Below are 19,933 nucleotides of genomic sequence, written 5' to 3'. Positions count from 1 at the left end.
GCTGCTGGCTTACGGTCTACTTTTCAGCCACGCTTCATTTGAAATACATCCATCCATCGCATGTACGTCCAGGTGCCACCACCAGTGGAGAAGCATGCCAGATCGTGCTGAAATAAGCTGCTGAAGACGTCTCGTCTTTCTGGTGTTGTTGCTGACTTTGGGGACTCGGAGGCCGGCGAACGGTAAGCTGGGTCGTCAAAAGCCATTCTTGTCGTCTGGCAACCGAACAATCTCACACGCTTCCTCACACCTTGAGCGGTCCCTAAGGGAGCCACGGGTAATCCGAATGTCAGCAAAATAAGAACCTGCTGCTTTTTTTTGTTTTTTCTCTCTCTCTCTCTCTTCCTTGCATGATCATTGACAGGAGGACGTGACTGTTTTACCTGCCTGTACGGCGAGCTGCTGGTGGCCCACCTGGATGGCTGTGTAGGTGCGTGTGTAGGTGGGTGTTTCGCCTCTGCACCGTCTTCATTCCGGCAGGACAACTTTTCACCGGCGCGTGGGTACCTCTGGCTATTGTATGGCCATGCAGGCGTAAAAAGTGGGTTTTTACATTCAACGAGGGGTTGTGCGATTTGCCTATGTTGACCACGGGGCTGCAGCATGCCGCGCAAGTCCAGAGCCAAGGGTGGCAACAAGCAAACCCTCATTGAAAAACAGCGAAAGCAAGCCGCTGCGGCGGCCAACCAGTTTCTTACCAATGCCCGGCTGACCACAAGCCCTGGTCCGCCAGCTAGCTCCAACGCGGTGGGTAGACTGCGTTTGCTGCTCACGTGGATGGTCCCAAGCCGTTTGTCTTGACGCCCACTTGCACGCCTGCTGGCGCATCATGTTTGACTCATTTTCGTGCCACGCACGCCCTTGTGCTTTCAGGGGCCGCACGCCGTGGCTACAGTAACGGGAGGTATGGAGCCCTGAGCAGCCAATGCGCCCGGCGTTGAGCTAAGCTGAGCTGTGGGCTCAGTCGGTATCACACACAACGCTCACCGGACTGTGATTCTCCACCACAGGCTTGACAAGCCTGGAGCATAAGCTCAACTTGCAAACCGCCACCACCTTGTGCATCACTAAACTTCCTGTATGAGACGCCATTGATCCGATTGATTGCTGGCACTGGTTGCGCCCTCATTTTGTTTTCTCTTTATGAAATATGTTTATTTTTTTTATTCAATGCCAACAGGCTTATTCTACCGTTCAACAGCTGGCTGCATTGTGCCAACGATTCAAGAGTTTGATGCGAGTTTCAATCCTGCGCCAGGAAGGCCCGACCATTGGTTTGTCTCATAATTCTCCCACCGCGGGGCCTTGCTTGCTTTATTCGTGAGAAAGCGATTGGCTCGTGTCGACGCAGTCCTTCGCATTTTTGCTTGCTTGGCTGCTTTGCCTGTTGGCCTCACTCTGAAAACGAGTGCATTGGAACCGTGTGCAGCATACCTGAATTTCACACGGCGCGAGGACACTTTGATGGCAAAGAATGAAATCGATGAACAAGGATTCGACTGCGAGCTGGTACCAGACTTTGCGGTGGGTCCAGCGCCGTGAGGGGACGCCTGTCTCAATAAGCTTGCACCTGACATTCAGTTGCGTGTTGGCGCGCAGCTGGCATCCAACCTGACGACAGTGGTCTTGCAAGATCTGTCCTTGGACTGCACGGACGCTGATATACTCCAATGCCTTCATGCAGACGACCAAATTAGCCAGTCTCTCATCACTCTCGAACGTATGTTTTGACTTTTTTGCAATATGGCAATTCCAAGCTCTAGCACTAAGCACAGGCGACTGACACCCACCAATCAATTTTGAGATAGCGCGCAAGGAAAGTTTAATGGCTCAATTTGTCATGGCCGACAGTGAGGCCGCAAGCGCGCTAGCTAAATCCTCGCGGTAGGTTAGCAACGAAGGATTGAACTCTGCCGGAGGCGTTTGCAATCACGTGTCTGTTCCTCAACGGCCATGTCTCCCGAATGTCTTAGATGGTTGAATATAGGCACTGCCGCGGTTCAAATTACGACGTCTGCGCCCGTGCATGGCCAGTTGTGGGTGCCCAATGAAAGCTTAGACATTTGACTTTTGAATATTTTGATGAGATGTCGAATTATGTCAACTGCCTCCGGCTGAGAGGCAAGAGTGTCTTCCAACAAGCGACGCGACAGTCGATTGCTTGAGTCAATTATTACGAGCTGGCTTTACATCCAAACGGAGAAGGGTCAGAAATTAAAGATTCAAGAACAGGCAATTAGTTTGGTGTCTCAAAGCCACAAATCAAACGATAAAAAATACGCACACATCCAAAAAGACGAGACGCGACGACTCATGCTGTCGACGTTGCCAGTTGGCGGGGCACCGCTTGCGACCAGCGACCAGGGCCCTCATCGTCGGATCCAGACTCCTCTGAGCTCGAATCATACAGGCTCATATTATGAGCTAGGGGAGGGGGGGATGCAATACTACTACTATTTTGGTTAGAGGCACCCACTTGCTGGATGTACATAGGACCGGTTGGATAAAGGTCCTGTGCTAGGAGGGAGCCTTCGTCAGAGGTTTGCAGCATATTTCCGTCGGCTGTCAAGAAAACAAAGAGCGGGATTTCTTGCGTGGTTTGGAGAAGGAATGACAAGAGATTGCGACGCGCATCAAACATGGTGCTGCCCTCAGGAAGAAAGAGCGAGCCTAGCTGACGAGGCTTGCCGCCGTCAACGAGTTCGATGCTGAAATTTGTGCCCTCTGGTGCTAATGGCTTCCCGCGATTGCGAATCAGTAGAACAAGGAGACCAACAACGGCCAAGCAAACGCCCACGCCAATGAGAATGCGCACGCCCTCGTGATTGGCACCGAGGCTCCTCGAGCTGGCCAGTTCAGGATTTCTGAAGGAAGCTGCTTCTTGAGCTGAGGTTGTGCTTGGAGATCCTGCAGCAGTGCTGGTCGCCGTAACGCTGCTTGGGAGTTGTGTTGACGTGGACTCGGTTGATGATGTTGGTGTCAATGTACTTGATGACGATGCCTCACCTGTAGAACCTCCCACCGTGCTAGTCGATGCAGCTGTGGTCGCGACCATGGGCACGGCCAACGCAACGCGCACAAAATCGCCCGCCTGACATACAAGGCGGCATTGCGCCGCATTGATACCGCTTGGTGCACTCAAAGCGCCACTCTGTGACGCGCAAACTTGATCACCAGGCATGCCCCAAGCGTTAAAGTCAACCATTGCTGCAACATCTGCCTCACACGATAGGCCAACGGCGTGGGTCATCAGAACATATCCGGCAGGCGCAAACGACGCGGACGTTGACCGGCTCAACGCCAAGCGCTGCACATTGCATGAGGACCCGTCGCAAACAACACTTGGCGATGTAGCATTGATGGTGACGTTAATCGCGGTGGACCAGGGTGCATCAGTGGTGTTCGATGGCAGAGGCACCGTCCAAGGCAAAGTGCTCGGGACTGGAACAAGCTCAAGGATCAGCTCAGGGCCGGCAACGGTGCTCAGCTCCGATGTGGGGCCATAGAAGTGAAGCATGGGAAGGATACCATCATCTTGACCGTCCTCATAGAGGGGGACCAAGGCCTCGAGCAACGCTGCTGCAGCCAATGTACTCAAAGGTGCATATGAGGTCATGACCGAACGGGTGGTGCGCACTGGCTCCAGCACGCCACTTAATAACGAGCCGATGTCGCGTTTGGAAACAACGCCGCGATCGAGCGCCCGTAGCACGGTTAAGCGGGCCAGATCAATCCAATCGCTACGCCATCCGCGGCGAACAAAGTCCAAAAACGGCAAGAGAACCGCTTCCAAGGCTGTTGTCTTGGCAGCATCCGTCTCATCGTCTGCCTCAAGTACCAAGGCTGTCATGGCCTGGCGCACCATTGCAGAGTCCTGGGCAGCTAGCGCTGCAGTGGCATTGTCTTGCAAGGCTCGAGCAAAAGCTGCTCGCTTGGCCACGCTCAAAGGTCGAGTTTGCAGAGAGAGTTTCACCTCCGCGGTGGCACCAGACACCGTGTCTGTGAGCCTCGCGCTCACGGAAGTCAGTGCGGGCGGCGCCAACAAACAGAGATCTGCGGCTGTGTCTCGAATGGCCACCAAAACATTGCCATTAAGATACCAGGCGACGACAAAGCTATTGGCCTCACCGACTCCACTCAAGCGTGTGCAAAATTCGTCATACTCATTGACAACGCCACTGGCTGCTGTGCCCATCGGAGTCAAGGACAGAGCAGACCATGGCGTACGCACTGGCACTTGAAATTGTAAGCTTTGCGTCTCGTGAAGAGCGTTCTGAAAGCTCAGCGTGATGCTCAAGCGTGCCGCGGATGCATTGATACCATGCACAGCAAGCAACCACGCTGTCTGATCTTGGGCCGTGATACCAGCGAGTTGAGGGTCGACGCTACAGCCCAAGCCGTCTTCATCTTCGCACGTTGCCCATAGTTCCCCACTCAAGCCCCGGGCCTGAACCCAGATGGTACCGCCAGTCACACAAAGGACCGACGGCAACTGCCATTGGAGTTGTGGCTCTGTATAGGCTGGCCCAACTTCTACATGGCATGCGCAACTAGCCTCGGCGGCACCCGCCCGAACCAAAAACGTGTAGCTTCCGGCGGTTCCTAGTTTGGTCAGGGCAAAACTACTTGTGCCTTTGGTAAGAATCTGATTGTTCTGCTGATCTATGCATGGCCGCCCAGCAGCGTCTTGGCAAAACCAATTCGCAGTGGTATTGCGACTCAAGCATAGGGAACTTGTCAAGGTACCATCAAGCGGGGCTTGCAGGTGAACTTCTGGGCAGACAGGGGGTGCAGGTGCCTTCTTTACAAATGTGGCAGTAGCTGTGGTGGTTTCGCCATAGGCGGTTTCTTCCAGTTGGGCCAGAATTTGAAACGTCCCAATAAGTAACTCCTCTGTGTCAATGGCGAGCTCATCTGCGGCCAGGGCTGTGATCACCGGTGGGCTATGCGCCACGCGAGCACAGGCGGGATCCGTACATTGTACAACTTGCCAGGATGTGCGACCAGCCACTCTGATTGCATTCCCACAACGACCAGTGCGCACCACTCGTGCCAAAATGAGGTGCTCTTGCGGGCGACTCACCAATTGAACGTGAAACTGAGGCAGCGCACTGGTCGCCACGACCAGGGTCTGATTAGCCTGCAGCACCTGCCCGTAAGCCCGGCAACTGGCGAGCACCATGTAGCTACCCGCCGAAAGACCAAGCGCCTGTACGTTCAACTCGTCACCTGTGGTTAGACGTAGCGAGCGCTGCAGCTGTGCGGCCGTCGCACGATCTAAGTGCGGCGAACTGACATCCCATTTGGTCACACAACCAACGGCGGTCGTGTGCACGCGGAAATTGGCCGGCGTTGAGCAGGCCCCCAGCTCCGATGGTCCGCTCAGCGTGTAGGTGATGCTGGACGTAATCACCTGCAGTGGCACAAACCCAAATGCCGTGCGCGAGGCGAGAGAGCCACGATCTGCTACTGCACCGGGCCGCAAGAAAAGGCGAGCAGCAACGCTGCTTCCCTTCATTTTGACATTGAAGAGGAGAGAAGATGTTGAAGGAGCAGCAACACCTCCGTTCAAGCACGCCACAATGGTGAGAGAGCCCTGTGCCTCCACCAGAGCTGCTGAGCAGTCTCCAAGCAATACAACGGCGCGGTCAAACTCGAGTCGCAAAGTACGTCGCTGAACGTCCAATGTGGCCCTCACACAAATGGGTGCGGCGCTCTCAACGCGAAAGTTGGCGTGGATTGCAAGTGCATCACCCAATCGACCCGTTGGCGACACGCTCAAAAGCCCGACGCCGGGTGGGACACTGTCGTCCAAATGACACCGAGCATAACTGCTGTTGACCACTTCTAAATCGCCGACACGCTGGTCTTTGTGAAAGCACGCGCCATTCGTGGCCAGGGGCAGGTTGGTCGCCGTCAAGACCACTGGGGCTGCATCATAGATACGATACAAGCTTGTGCTGGTAGCCATGGTCACGCGTGAGGCATTGTAGACCGAAAGCGCAAGCCCGCCATAGCGCTGCCCGCCATTCACCGCAACGTAGAGCGCAAAGGTTTGGGCGTACGCATAAACTGGACTCGTGCACACACCAAAACCGGCATTCGTCACTGTCATTGCAACCAGACGCTGGACTACGCGCTGGTTGACGATGGTCTCGATAATACATTGAGTGGCCCCTGCCACAAAGCCTGCCCCCTCCACGCTGATGGCTGTCCTTCCGTTCATTGAGGCAAATGTAGGATTTAGACGCACCAGTTTGGAGCAGGTGTTGTTACTACCGCCACATTGGTTGCAGTTGTCTGGCATGGCTCCTGTCAGCAAGCCATCGCAGCCGAGACAGGTTTCGTTGTGGCCATGGCACACGCCACATGCATCTCGGGCTGGCGCCGGAATACCAGGTGCGCTACAGTTTCCGCATTCATCCAGCACATGGTCTCCAAAGCACACCCCAGCACAGTCAAGGTACGAAGGGGAGCCGGGAGACACACACAGTCCGCACTCGTCAATGTACATGGCACCAAAACAAGTGCCCGCACAATCTTGATCCGCGTTCATCTCCAGCCCCGTTGTCCCTCCAGCACATGCTCCACAGGCATCCAGGACAGCAGTACCGTTGCACGTGCCGTGGCAGTCCTGGCCAGCTGTGCTGTTCTCGGGAACAACGCAAAGACTACAGTCATTGACAAAGGCTGCACCAAAGCAAGTGCCGGCACAGTCAAGGGCCTTGTTGCCACCATTGCAAACACCGCAGCCATCAGCTGTGGTAGATGAGAATGGCTGCGCATCGCAGCCCACTGCAAGTTCAGCTCCTGTCACTGGCGCTCGAGGGACGGCACGCACGGTCAACGGGTCTGCCGAAATGCACATTACAACACTGCTTGACTCCACCGCGGCTGTCGTGTTTCCACCACACTGCATGTCCCAGGCGTGAGCAATCAGGGTCATGTCCTCGGTCCATGTTGCAAAAGGCTTTGGAGCAAAACGGAGCCGGGCAGCGGCTGGCAAGAGGAAAAATGTTGCAAGCGTAACCGGTGGCACGTTGTACCAACAAGCACTTTCCGCCACTTGATACTGCCACACACCAAACTTGGAGACATTAGGCATGACTGCGATGGCCATTCCCAGCTCATCTTCGACATTGATATCCCGGGCACCACGCGCCACGAGCGCCCCCACCGAGTCACCATCGTTGTTGCTCCACCCACACTCTTGATCGTCTGCTTCTGCGAGGAATATCGGATGGTCCAGCACTTCGACAAAACCTGTATTGCAACGTTGGGAATAGATGAGTTTACGCGCCAGCTGGAATAAGCGAGACTGGTAAAGCCGGGGCATGGAGATACAAGCAAGGCAAGAGAAAAGAGCAGGAAAACAATGCCTCAGCAACGCACCAAAAGGCCCGGCTCGCACATATTCAAGCGCAAACGCGGGTGACGAGAGCAATGCCACCGCTTGCTCAGTCAGTAGAGTGGTAAATATTTTTTTAAACGTAAAAGGCTCGGTTTCACCATACTCTCGCATTGAGAGTACCATAACACAGCTAAGGAGGACCAACCCACAGGATGAGACAAAACAAAACAGAACGTGCACCCCTCGACACGACAGCAAAGACTCACCTGGTTACATTTTGCTCCATGTGTTCAATCTGGACTTGATGAGAAAAGATGAGGGAGAGCTGCGCTTCGAGCGTTGCAGTGGCCAGACCATTGGAAGGACAAGAGACTTCCAGCGCAAGGCCATAGGTGCCAACTGAGCGCAGAACATTTGGGAGCGTCGGCAGCGAGACAAAGGGTTGAACCACATATGGCGCTGAGTTGACTCGTAATCTGGCTACCGAGAGATGGAGACTGATCTTCGACAAGTGAGCACTTGCAATTGATGGAGTAGTCAGAGTGCTGCCTTCTGAGTACACTGCGCCATCCCAGGCAAAACATTCCAAATCAAAGTTCATGATTGGACTGCTTTGCAGAACAAGCACAGTGTCTGCACGCACAAAAAACCACCCTTCTGCCATTGATGCCAAGGCAGATTGGACGCCCGTGGCAGGCGATTGAAGCGCTCGAAACGGAGTAGTACCAGCTGAAGAAGTACAGAGAAAGCCAACACCATGCCCCTGCTGCACGGCTCTTTGTCGGGTAGTCATAACGGCATTAAATGCAGAAACAGCGACACGGTACTGCGCAAGAGCAGCCTCTGGCACTACGCCTACGGCACTTGCGTTAATATTTTCCGTGAGGGCCTCAAACTGAGCAACCTCCTGACGATCCAGCTGTGTGGCAAAATACGTAGTCAAATCCAAGACAGTCTCATTCAGAGTCAAGCTACTGCCGCCGACACGTTGCAAGGTCGGCGGTGTTACCTCCGCTGGCATCACTAGTGCAACCACTGTCAGGCTCTCATCAGACTCCAACACATCCTTGGGATCCTGTGGTGACAATGTCATTTCCACCAAACCATGGGGCTGTGTGGAGGGCGCCACCAGCACTGCATGGGCCGCACCATATCGCCTGTATCAACTGCTGTATTTGAGCCCAGGACTTCCCAAGTACCAGTTTGATTCAGTACCCGCCAAGGTGAGCTCCGATTGCAAAAACCACAAAAGCTGTAGTCGGTGACAACTGCACTCATGTTGAGCGCAGCAGTTGGTATATACATGGGCTTTGACGTGGGTAGAGGTGTAAAAAGTTGCCCCAATAGGCTTGCATCGTGCCATAGAGCAGCGGTTACATTATCTAGTCGGCGCGCCTGTAACACGGCAGCAGGATCCAAGCTGCTGGCCATGGGCTCCTGAGCGAGGAACGCTGTCAAATTGCTATCCTGAAGCCAAGGTATGGCCAGCACTGTAAAGTTGAAGTCAAAGGCAGTGTCTGAGGCGGCAAAGCCATACTGCACCGACGTGCTGTTCAGCGCAGAAAAGTTACTGCCCCGGCAAAGCACAACCCAGACGTGCGCCGACAGGAGTACAGACAGATTCTCCGACGTTGTATGCACCCCGTCCTCAACAACAAGCGTGATGTTATCCTTGGCTATGAGCAATGGGCTCGCCCAGGAACTCAAAAACAACACGCCCTCGTCTGACAAGGTCCAAATCCCGAGCTCATCCAAAAACGACACCGAAATGTTATCGTTGGCGTCAGCGTCAGAGTAGTGCATCGGGTACATGAACGCTGCCAAAGCACCGGCAGGACTGATAAACACCTCAGTGTGCAAGATGCGTGGGGCATTGTCGTTCTCATCATCAACCACAACAATGACGGTGGCTGCTGCCGTGTAGAGTCCATCAAACACGGTCACTTGAAGAGAGTACGAGTCTTCCAGCTCTCGATCCAGCGACTCCATAGCTGAAATTGTCCCTGTTTCAGTCACTTGAAACAACTCTGAATTGAGCACGTTGAAGACCAGGGAATCACCATCCCGATCCGTTGCGGACAGGTTGAGGACAGTTTGGCCAGGCAAGTTGTTCTCCAAAATGCGGGCATTAAAGAGGCTAGCAGCCAGAACAGGCGGATTGTCGTTCACGTTGGTGACGTTGATGCGAATATTCGCAGAGTATGACAAGGCCGGTGTCCCACCATCAACAACCCATAGCTTGACCTCAAACGTCGGAGCTATCTCGTGATCCAAAAACGCCGTAGTGGTTAGGGCGCCTGTTGCAGAGACTGCCAGAGGCGAAATGGCTTCTTCAAAGCGATATGTCAGTTGCCCATTGGCGCCAACGTCTGCGTCGCTGCAGCTCAGCTGTGCAATGAGCGACCTTTGAGGAAGAGCCTCCGAAAGCGAAAAAAACGTGGGGACGCCCACGCAAACTGGGGCATTGTCGTTCACATCCGCGACGTTGATCACGAGAGGGAAGTCGGTATAAAACATTGCAGAGTGATCGACATTTGCAACCCGCCCGGTCAATGCATAGGATGCTGTAGTCTCACGATCCAACGCGCCTGTCAGCCACAAGGAGCCGTCGGACTGGAGCACAAATGGAACGCCGATGTCAAGCAAGCTAAATGTTGAGTTTTGCATAGGCCAGGAACCGTCTTCATCGGCATAGCTTAGTGTCACGAGCAATCCTGTTGTGGCATGTTCAGAAACGCTCAGCGTTGTGTTGGAAGTCACCATGGGAAACTTGTCGTTGACGTCTTCGACGGCAATTACAATGGAAAGATTAGTGCAAAACAACCCGTCACAGGTGTGGATGGTGACAGGGTGGGAGGTTTGATTTTCAAAGTCCAGGATCTGTTCCAGCGCCAAGCTCCAACCAGAACCACTGAACGAGATTGAAAATAGGCCTCGAATATCGGCTTCGACAGAAACAGCAAGGCTATCGACTGAATCACCGCTCGCAATGTGGTATTCTGCCAAGGCTTGACCCATGGTATTCTCAGCAACAGAGAGCGCATCTGGTCCGGTAATGATCGGGGGATTATCGTTGACATCCAAGACAACGACGTTGACCACCTTGAGGGCAAACAAGAGGCTTTGCATGTCAGTAGCTTTCAGCAACAGTGGATATTCCCGATCCCCGCTTTCGTAATCAAGCGGTTGCACCAAGACCAGCGTCTGGTTTTGAATGGCAAACTTGCCATCAGCGTTGTTGAGAATTGTGATGTCAACCTCATTGTAGGGGCTGGCATCACCGTCATATACCGGGACGAGTAGAAGACTGCTGTTTACGGTTTGATTCTCTGGGACAGTCAGATTAACGGTTGTGTTGTCCACAAAGACGGGCACAAAATCGTTGACGTTGATCACCCATAGCTGAGCTTCATCAGAGGCGCTGAATGCCGCCTCAAAAGTCGCATCTGTAACCGTGGCCGTGATGTTGCAGGACTGATATTGTTCGTGATCAAGTGGTGCTTGCACGATGACTTCCGTGCCATTTAGAGCAAAGGCACCGCATGAATCTGACAGAGCAAGATTATTGTGGTTGACGGCATGAGAGTCCGCATCCACGATACTGATGTGACCCACCCGTGTGTCAACACTGATATTCTCAAAGATGTAGAGGTCATCCAAGCTCAGAGCAACGCTCGGCGCATTGTCATTGATGTCGGTAAGCACCACGTAAATCTCTGTACCGGAGGTCAACGTTGCATTGAGATCATCTGTCGCGCGTAATAACACAGTGTACGAGTCTTGCACTTCATAATCGACGGCACGAGCTAGGTAAAACGTGCCATTTGGTGCAACAGCAAAAGGTACGTCATGGGAAACCACCTCGAGAGTACTGGTATTGTACGGAAATGAATCTGCATCCGTGACTTGAACCTCGAGCAGAGCCGATCCCACGGCCTGATTCTCAGGGATAGTAACGTTAAATTGCAACGCCTCGAACAAGGGCGCATTATCATTCACATCCTGAACCGTGATCTCAAGGGATGCGTTTGTCTGCCACACGCCGTCTGATGCCACAAGCAGCCCGAACAGTGTCGTTTCATTGAGAGCTTCAAAGTCCAAGCTTTCCTTGAGCGTGAGTTGCCAGGGCTCTGATGCCACTGTAACTGCTGAACACGCAGGACCCGCCACACAAGACACTGTAACATTAGAGTTCAAGTCAGCATCAAAAATTTGAAGGGTCAACACCTCTGAGGAAGTTTCCTCCTTCACTGCCCACAACAATGTTTCATTGTCAAATTGGGGGCGGTTGTCATTGATGTCAGTCACATTCAGCAGCAGGGTCTCGGTTCCAGCATAAACGCCATCAGTGAACTCAATGACACAAATGTGCTGGTCAAGGGTCTCGCGATCGAGTGGTGCTGCAAGACGAATTGTGCCTTCTTGCGTCTGGGTGGACACGGAGCAGATGTCAGATCCGCTGATGACTTGCACGCTCACCATATCCCCATCGGCATCAGAAAAGTTGAATCCCGAGAGAAGCGTATTGACCGTTGCGTTCTCGGCCACCGCAACGGAGGAGGGCGAGAGCATAAATTGTGGGGCATTGTCGTTCAAATTGGTGACGTTGACCAAGATGTCCATGAATTGCACAAAAAATGGCTGCGCCACATTTCCATACTGCAGAGTACAGTGAGTTGCAGTTGCAGTTTCATAGTCCAATGATTCAACAAGCCACAGGCCAGAATTGTTGATGTGACAAGCGCTGCCACTACTGATATTGATCCAAACGTTTGATGCATCAAAGCCGACGTCCGCATCACTGAAGGTGACAGCAGACAAGAGTTTCGGAACCAGCTGGTTTTCGTTGACAACAAAGGCCGAGGCGGAAAGAGATAGCTCTGGAGGATTGTCGTTGACATCGGTAACGGAGACGTTGATGTAGCGGGAGGTGCAGCGCTGCTCTGTCACGTCAACGGCCGTGTCGCACGCCACCACCTCCAATGCCTCAACCGTAGATGTCTCCGCATCAAGCATGCCAATCAGCGTGACCTCGCCCGTTGTTTCATCTACCGCAAACAGCGTGGACATACCCAAACCGACACTATACACCACCGTACCATACTCCAACGAACCATCTCCGTCCGTGGCAGCCACCGTCGTGACCACAGTCCCCGTCGTAGCATCCTCGGCCAGACTCGGCGATGGTACCGACCCAACAAACTCGGGAGCATGCTCATTCACATCTGTCACAGCAACTCGCACCCACGCCCGACTAGAAAATCCGGCCGTACATGCTGCCTCATGTGCACCAGCGTCCGCCAACGCATCAAGCTGAGACGTGCAGTTGTCATACACCAGAATGCTCACATTGTACGACGTGGCTGCTTCGTAATCAAGCGGCTGCGTGGTCACCATTGCCCCGGTGGTGGCATTGATCATAAACGGCCATTGAGATGCACTGGATGCGTTCAGTTCAACGGGGCCCAGCCCATTGCCTTGCAAGGCACTGGCATCGGCCACCATAACAAACTCGATAGCAAACTGTAGCTGACTAGCCGAGACAGTATCCACATCGCTCGCTGCAAGCACTGCCACGGGCGTGCCGATGACAGCATCCTCGCCCAGCGTGACTTCAACCTCCTGGCTCCCGGTGTCAAAGCTCGGGGCGTTGTCGTTCACATCAGAAACCCAAACCTCAAGTGCATACACCCGGTCCAACACGGGGGACCCTTGATCAACCACGTGGAGCCAGACTCGATGTACGGTTGCTGCTTCGTAATCAAAGGGTCCCACCGCCACGAGCGTGGCGTTGCTTGCGCCCAAAGATACCAGATCTGTGCCATCATCAATGCGAAACAGCGTCTCGTCGCTACTGTTGCCCACAAAGCCAATGTCGACGCGTGCATTGACACCACTGTCCTGATCCAGAACCACCATCTGGCTCAATAGCTCAATGTCTGTGGCATCTTCTCGCACGTTCCAGCTGACCGGGGGTGGCGTTTCCAACTCTGGCGCGTTGTCGTTGACGTCGTCTAGGGTCAACAGCACCGTCGTAGTGTTTGAAAGCATGGGTGACACCTCGTCATTGCTGGCCTCCACGACCAAAATATAGTTTGCTTCATCCTCGCGGTCCAGGATACTCGTGTTGCTGGTACGCAACAGTCCCGACTCGGCCACAACGGCAAACGGACACGCTGCGCTTCCCACCACATCTGCAGACGCATTAACCTCTGTCCCGCGATAGACGTGTAGCAGGCGGTACGCAATCCGCGCTGTCAGCTCACCCGCATCCGCATCAGTGGCTGTGAGCTGGAGCAGGTTGCCCTCCGTGTTCTCTGGCACACTGAGCTCATATGTGCTCTGCGCAAAGGAAGGTGTGTTGTCGTTAACATCCACCAAGGTCACATACACAGGCACAGATGAGCTGAGGGGAGATGCGCCTGCGTCTGTGGCCGTCACTTGTAGCACGTAACCATGTACCCCGCTATCGTAGTCAAACACCGCCGCAGAGGCAATGCTGGCATTCTCAGACACGCTCAGCATGCCAGAGCTGGGGTCCACCGTAAAAGGCCACTCGGAAGCCAACGCCAAAGGCTGGATTGCCGAGTTGGCCCCGACCCGGGCAAGGCTGCTGATGGAAAAGGTGATGGCGGCGTTGTTGCCGGCATCCGCGTCGGAGGCGCCCATGGTGAGGAGGGCTGTGTTGGCCGTGACCAGCTCGGAGACGTTGAGCGAATAGGCACTCTCCGAGAATTCTGGTGCATTGTCATTGACGTCCGTCACCGTGATGGTCACATTCGCCTCAGATGACTTTGATGGCACGCCTTGGTCAGTGGCGCGAATGACACACGTTTGCACAGGCGCCACTTCATAGTCAAGTTTCTCGATCAGAGCCACAACGCCGCTTGCAGTCACATTGCAGGGTCCCTGTACCACCATTAGTGTGACAAGTCCATTGCCAATGAGAACGTTTGTCGTCTGCGTCTCAGCGTCAAACTCAGTCACAACCTGGTCGGCATCCGTCACGGAGATCTGGACCAGCACGTTTCCGGCAACGTTCTCAGGCACTGAGGCGCTGTATTCTGATTGATTGAACACGGGTGCATTGTCATTCAGATCCGTCACGGTCACGGAGATTGTTTGATGATCAGCTAGGGGTGTGAGTGCTTGATCGCGCGCTTCAACCTCAAGGGAATAACTGCCACGCGTCTCACGATCGAATGATGCATTGGCAAACAAGAACGCGCTTGTGTCGTTAATCGCTTGGAGGTAAAAGTAGGCAACATCAGCTCCGGAAAGTGAAAAGTCAACTTTGCCATCGACACCACGATCCTGGTCCGTGACATGGATGATTGTCAAAGGGATATCTGCACTGGTGTCTTCTTCCACAAACACCTCCCGATTGCCATCAGAAAAGACCGGTGCTTCATTCACGTTGCTCAGATCCACGTAGACTGCGAGGTAGTCGACCTGCGACCCTAGCTCCCAGATGGCAAGAGTCATGTTGTAGGAACTTTTTGCTCGGAAATCAAGTTCGGCGTTGACCAAGAGCAAGCGGTCGTCGAGGACAAAGTCACTCGATCCGCTCAAGCGAAAATCGTAAACCACGTCTGGTGTCAGCAACAAGTGTGACACATTCAGGACGGCTGATTGATTGGCAGCCACCTCTGACACCGTCAGCACAATCTCCAATTCCGTGAACCTCGTCAGACGAACCACCAAGGTGGCATTGCTGTGCAGAGACGGCGTTCCATGATCAAGCACGGAGACGCCAAACCGAAATTCCGAGTTGTTGGCTGGCAATGCAACCAGCACTATTGCACCGGTGCTAGCATTCACTGCCAAAAATGGATTGTCGGCCACACGAAATTCAAATTCACCATTCAACCCCGCATCTGCGTCAGTCGCGCTCACGTGCGCGACCTGAGTGCCGACCACCATGTTGTCATTCAGTGCAATATCATACACTTGCGACGCAAACGTGGGTATGTCATCGTTGATGTCCGTCACAGTGATTAGTAACGTCGTGTTACCACATCGAGGCACGGTGCCATGGTCACAGGCCTTGAGCACAAGCTCGAAGCTGTCGTGTGTTTCACGATCCAAGGGAGTGGTGGCAACAAGCGTGCCGTTGTCGAGCGTGAAGGAAGGTGCCAGAGCGCCCAATAATGAGTAAGTTAGGACACTGTTGTTCCCAGCATCTGCATCCGTGGCTGGTGGGAGAACGATTGTTGCGTTAACCTGCTCTTCGACGATTGAGAAAGCGAAACTGGCATTGGTAAACGAAGGGGTTTCATCATTGACATCGAGCACGTTGATTGTCACGTTGCACATCGTGGAAAGGGGTGTACTGCTGGCATCGCGCACCCAGAAGCAAAAGCTCAGCTCAGGAGTGGTTTCACGATCCAAGAAGTAGCGTACTTCTTCCATCAAACCAGTGCGCTCATTTTGAACCATCTTGACCTGTTCCTTGGCAAACAATTGCCCATCGTCCGTGATGCCAACCCAGGTGTTCATGCTACATTGCTCAAATTCAAATGTTGACGAGTGCACCGTGTCCAAGTCGTACGGAAGCACTGTTGCAAATGTTGTGTTAGCAGGCACATTCTCTGAAACAGAATAGGGGCTCGAAGTATTGCACACAGGGCTGTTGTCGTTTTGGTCAACGATGGTGAAAAAGATGCTGGTCGCGTGCCACAAAATAGGCTCGCCTTGATCACTAGCGTTGCAAATAAGCTCAAAGCTTTGGACAGTCTCAAAGTCAAAGGGTTGTAACAAGGTCAGTTCGCCTGTCACGGTGTTGATACTAAAGTAGGGGTTACTGTTCACGCTGTAGCTGACAAGCCCATTAACACCAGCGTCCGCGTCCGTAGCGCTGCACGAGGGCAGTGGAAACGAAGCATTGTTTTCGAAAACAGAAACGTTGCCTGTGCTCCAGCTTGGCTCGGGAGCATTGTCATTGATGTCCTCCACAAGAACAAACAGTGTTTGTGACTGGGAGAAAGCACCATCGGAGACGGTAATGTTCAGGCTCCACGATTGTTGAGCTTCAAAGTCGAGGGAGCTATCCAAGCTGACTGTGCCGTTGGAAGAAACAACAAAGGGTGTCCCGCTTTGACTTGTGAATATAAGTTCTGATTCCAGATCAGTATCTGTGGCGTTCAGCAAGGCAACGCGCCTTCCAACCTTTGCATTCTCTGGCAAGGACACATTGGAGGGTGCATAAAAAATAGGAGCATTGTCGTTCACGTCTTGAACGAGGATAGTAAGCCGAAATACAGCCAAATAAGGCGGTGTGGAGGCTGAAAGAGCGGCTACGTTGCTCACGGATACAAATGCAACAACCTCATCCAGCACCTCGCGATCGAGCACTTGCGCAAGGACGATTGTTGAGCCATTGAGATCAATGACGCTTGAGTTGGTGTGAAACGCAACGTCTCGAAACGAGGAGGTAACATCTGCATCAGTTACATTCAAGTGGAGAAGAGATGTGCCCACGAAGGTCGCTTCAGAAATCGAGATGGTCTGGGTGGCATTGCCAACAAGCAAGGGAGGATTGTCGTTGACATCGGTAACGGAGACGTTGATGTAGCGGGAGGTGCAGCGCTGCTCTGTCACGTCAACGGCCGTGTCGCACGCCACCACCTCCAATGCCTCAACCGTAGATGTCTCCGCATCAAGCATGCCAATCAGCGTGACCTCGCCCGTTGTTTCATCTACCGCAAACAGCGTGGACATACCCAAACCGACACTATACACCACCGTACCATACTCCAACGAACCATCTCCGTCCGTGGCAGCCACCGTCGTGACCACAGTCCCCGTCGTAGCATCCTCGGCCAGACTCGGCGATGGTACCGACCCAACAAACTCGGGAGCATGCTCATTCACATCTGTCACAGCAACTCGCACCCACGCCCGACTAGAAAATCCGGCCGTACATGCTGCCTCATGTGCACCAGCGTCCGCCAACGCATCAAGCTGAGACGTGCAGTTGTCATACACCAGAATGCTCACATTGTACGACGTGGCTGCTTCGTAATCAAGCGGCTGCGTGGTCACCATTGCCCCGGTGGTGGCATTGATCATAAACGGCCATTGAGATGCACTGGATGCGTTCAGTTCAACGGGGCCCAGCCCATTGCCTTGCAAGGCACTGGCATCGGCCACCATAACAAACTCGATAGCAAACTGTAGCTGACTAGCCGAGACAGTATCCACATCGCTCGCTGCAAGCACTGCCACGGGCGTGCCGATGACAGCATCCTCGCCCAGCGTGACTTCAACCTCCTGGCTCCCGGTGTCAAAGCTCGGGGCGTTGTCGTTCACATCAGAAACCCAAACCTCAAGTGCATACACCCGGTCCAACACGGGGGACCCTTGATCAACCACGTGGAGCCAGACTCGATGTACGGTTGCTGCTTCGTAATCAAAGGGTCCCACCGCCACGAGCGTGGCGTTGCTTGCGCCCAAAGATACCAGATCTGTGCCATCATCAATGCGAAACAGCGTCTCGTCGCTACTGTTGCCCACAAAGCCAATGTCGACGCGTGCATTGACACCACTGTCCTGATCCAGAACCACCATCTGGCTCAATAGCTCAATGTCTGTGGCATCTTCTCGCACGTTCCAGCTGACCGGGGGTGGCGTTTCCAACTCTGGCGCGTTGTCGTTGACGTCGTCTAGGGTCAACAGCACCGTCGTAGTGTTTGAAAGCATGGGTGACACCTCGTCATTGCTGGCCTCCACGACCAAAATATAGTTTGCTTCATCCTCGCGGTCCAGGATACTCGTGTTGCTGGTACGCAACAGTCCCGACTCGGCCACAACGGCAAACGGACACGCTGCGCTTCCCACCACATCTGCAGACGCATTAACCTCTGTCCCGCGATAGACGTGTAGCAGGCGGTACGCAATCCGCGCTGTCAGCTCACCCGCATCCGCATCAGTGGCTGTGAGCTGGAGCAGGTTGCCCTCCGTGTTCTCTGGCACACTGAGCTCATATGTGCTCTGCGCAAAGGAAGGTGTGTTGTCGTTAACATCCACCAAGGTCACATACACAGGCACAGATGAGCTGAGGGGAGATGCGCCTGCGTCTGTGGCCGTCACTTGTAGCACGTAACCATGTACCCCGCTATCGTAGTCAAACACCGCCGCAGAGGCAATGCTGGCATTCTCAGACACGCTCAGCATGCCAGAGCTGGGGTCCACCGTAAAAGGCCACTCGGAAGCCAACGCCAAAGGCTGGATTGCCGAGTTGGCCCCGACCCGGGCAAGGCTGCTGATGGAAAAGGTGATGGCGGCGTTGTTGCCGGCATCCGCGTCGGAGGCGCCCATGGTGAGGAGGGCTGTGTTGGCCGTGACCAGCTCGGAGACGTTGAGCGAATAGGCACTCTCCGAGAATTCTGGTGCATTGTCATTGACGTCCGTCACCGTGATGGTCAAGGGTCGTGTCACTGATTGTCGTGGGCTACCGAGGTCATGCGCCTCCACCTGTCAAACGCGAAGGCATGTATATGAGCTTTATGTGTGATGCTTGAAATCGCATCGTAGCACTTTGTCGAGAAATTAGGACTTATCGTTTTTCAAGCAGAATAACAATCGGGTTAAGCGGGGGATACATGTTTGGCACCACCCGCATTAAAAACAAAAGGGCACATGATACGTACCATCAGCACGAAGACAGGGAACGCTTCGCGGTCCAGGGGTTGTAACATGGTGATCTCGGCGGTTTCTTCGTCAATGGCGAAAACGTCGGTTCCATTGACCAGGGCGTACCTGACCACACCATTAGCAACCTCATAGGATTCCTGGGTTGTGGCAGGGTCGATGGTGATGATGACCTGGTCAATGTCAGTTGCGGCTATTGCCGTGAAGGTCGGAGTATCCGTGTTCTCGCTGATTTGCCATGTATAAGAAGATTGATTGAAGACTGGGGCATTGTCGTTTACATCAGATACCTTGACGAAAATGCGAGTGCTTGCAGTATTTGAGCCCGAGGTGGCAACAAGCTCGCACTCGTAATCAGCCAGGGTCTCACGATCCAGGGTCTGAGCCAGGCTCACTTGAGGGGTAGTGGTGGCCACTTGCAAGGGGCACGGTGGGGTGGAGCTAAACGCAAAAGTGTAGATGTCACCATTGGTATTGTCCAGCGTGTAGGTACCGACCGAGGCTCCCACTGTAGCATTTTCCAGGACAAATACTGTAAACTTGCTGGAGCGAAAGGATGCCGCCTCAACACCAGCAAGCGCAATGACTCCAATCAGCAGCGCCAGCAGCCACTTGGGCTGCTGATATGAGCGCATTGTGAGTGTGAATGTGCCCTTGCTGTCTCAGCAGAACATGATCACGTCGAGAAGCTGTAGGAAGGGTGGCCCGGGAGAGAAGGACGAGACCTGCGCAAGGTGGGCTCGTTCGTGAATAAAAACGGCCTGACGAATGCAATGGTCCGATTCAAGTTGGGCGCAAATCAGACCAGCTTGCGAAAGATGTTGGCGTTTCAGCTTGCGCGAGCCACTACAACAGAAGAAGGATCAAGTCTCCTTGGGTCTGGTCAGAAAGTGCACTTTGCACGACCCAAAGTCGTGACGGTCAAGAAAA

General features: G+C 53.7%; 2 protein-coding genes across 2 annotated transcripts; one reads left to right on the top strand and one right to left on the bottom strand.

Annotated features, from left to right (window-relative positions):
• Positions 1-603: 603 nt before the first annotated feature.
• MONBRDRAFT_27135 (uncharacterized protein) lies at positions 604-1,542 on the top strand (the record flags this gene model as incomplete). Its single annotated transcript, XM_001747564.1, has 5 exons — positions 604-747; positions 874-904; positions 1,011-1,078; positions 1,181-1,274; positions 1,430-1,542. 5 exons carry the CDS (start codon positions 604-606, stop codon positions 1,540-1,542), a joined length of 450 nt encoding a protein of 149 aa, XP_001747616.1.
• Positions 1,543-2,153: 611 nt separating this feature from the next.
• MBCDH5 (uncharacterized protein) lies at positions 2,154-19,638 on the bottom strand (the record flags this gene model as incomplete). The annotated part of the gene is made up of 4 exons (XM_001747469.1): positions 2,154-7,303; positions 8,361-8,426; positions 8,567-18,826; positions 19,003-19,638. The coding sequence occupies 4 exons, from the start codon at positions 19,636-19,638 to the stop codon at positions 2,312-2,314; spliced, it is 15,954 nt and encodes a 5,317-aa protein (XP_001747521.1). The 3' UTR covers positions 2,154-2,311.
• Positions 19,639-19,933: the final 295 nt, after the last annotated feature.

Source organism: Monosiga brevicollis, genomic scaffold (assembly GCF_000002865.3).
Source record: "Monosiga brevicollis MX1 MONBRscaffold_17 genomic scaffold, whole genome shotgun sequence".
Lineage (NCBI taxonomy): Eukaryota > Choanoflagellata > Craspedida > Salpingoecidae > Monosiga > Monosiga brevicollis.
The sequence above is the reverse complement of the archived record's forward strand: the minus strand, read 5'-3'. Positions and strand labels throughout refer to the sequence as shown.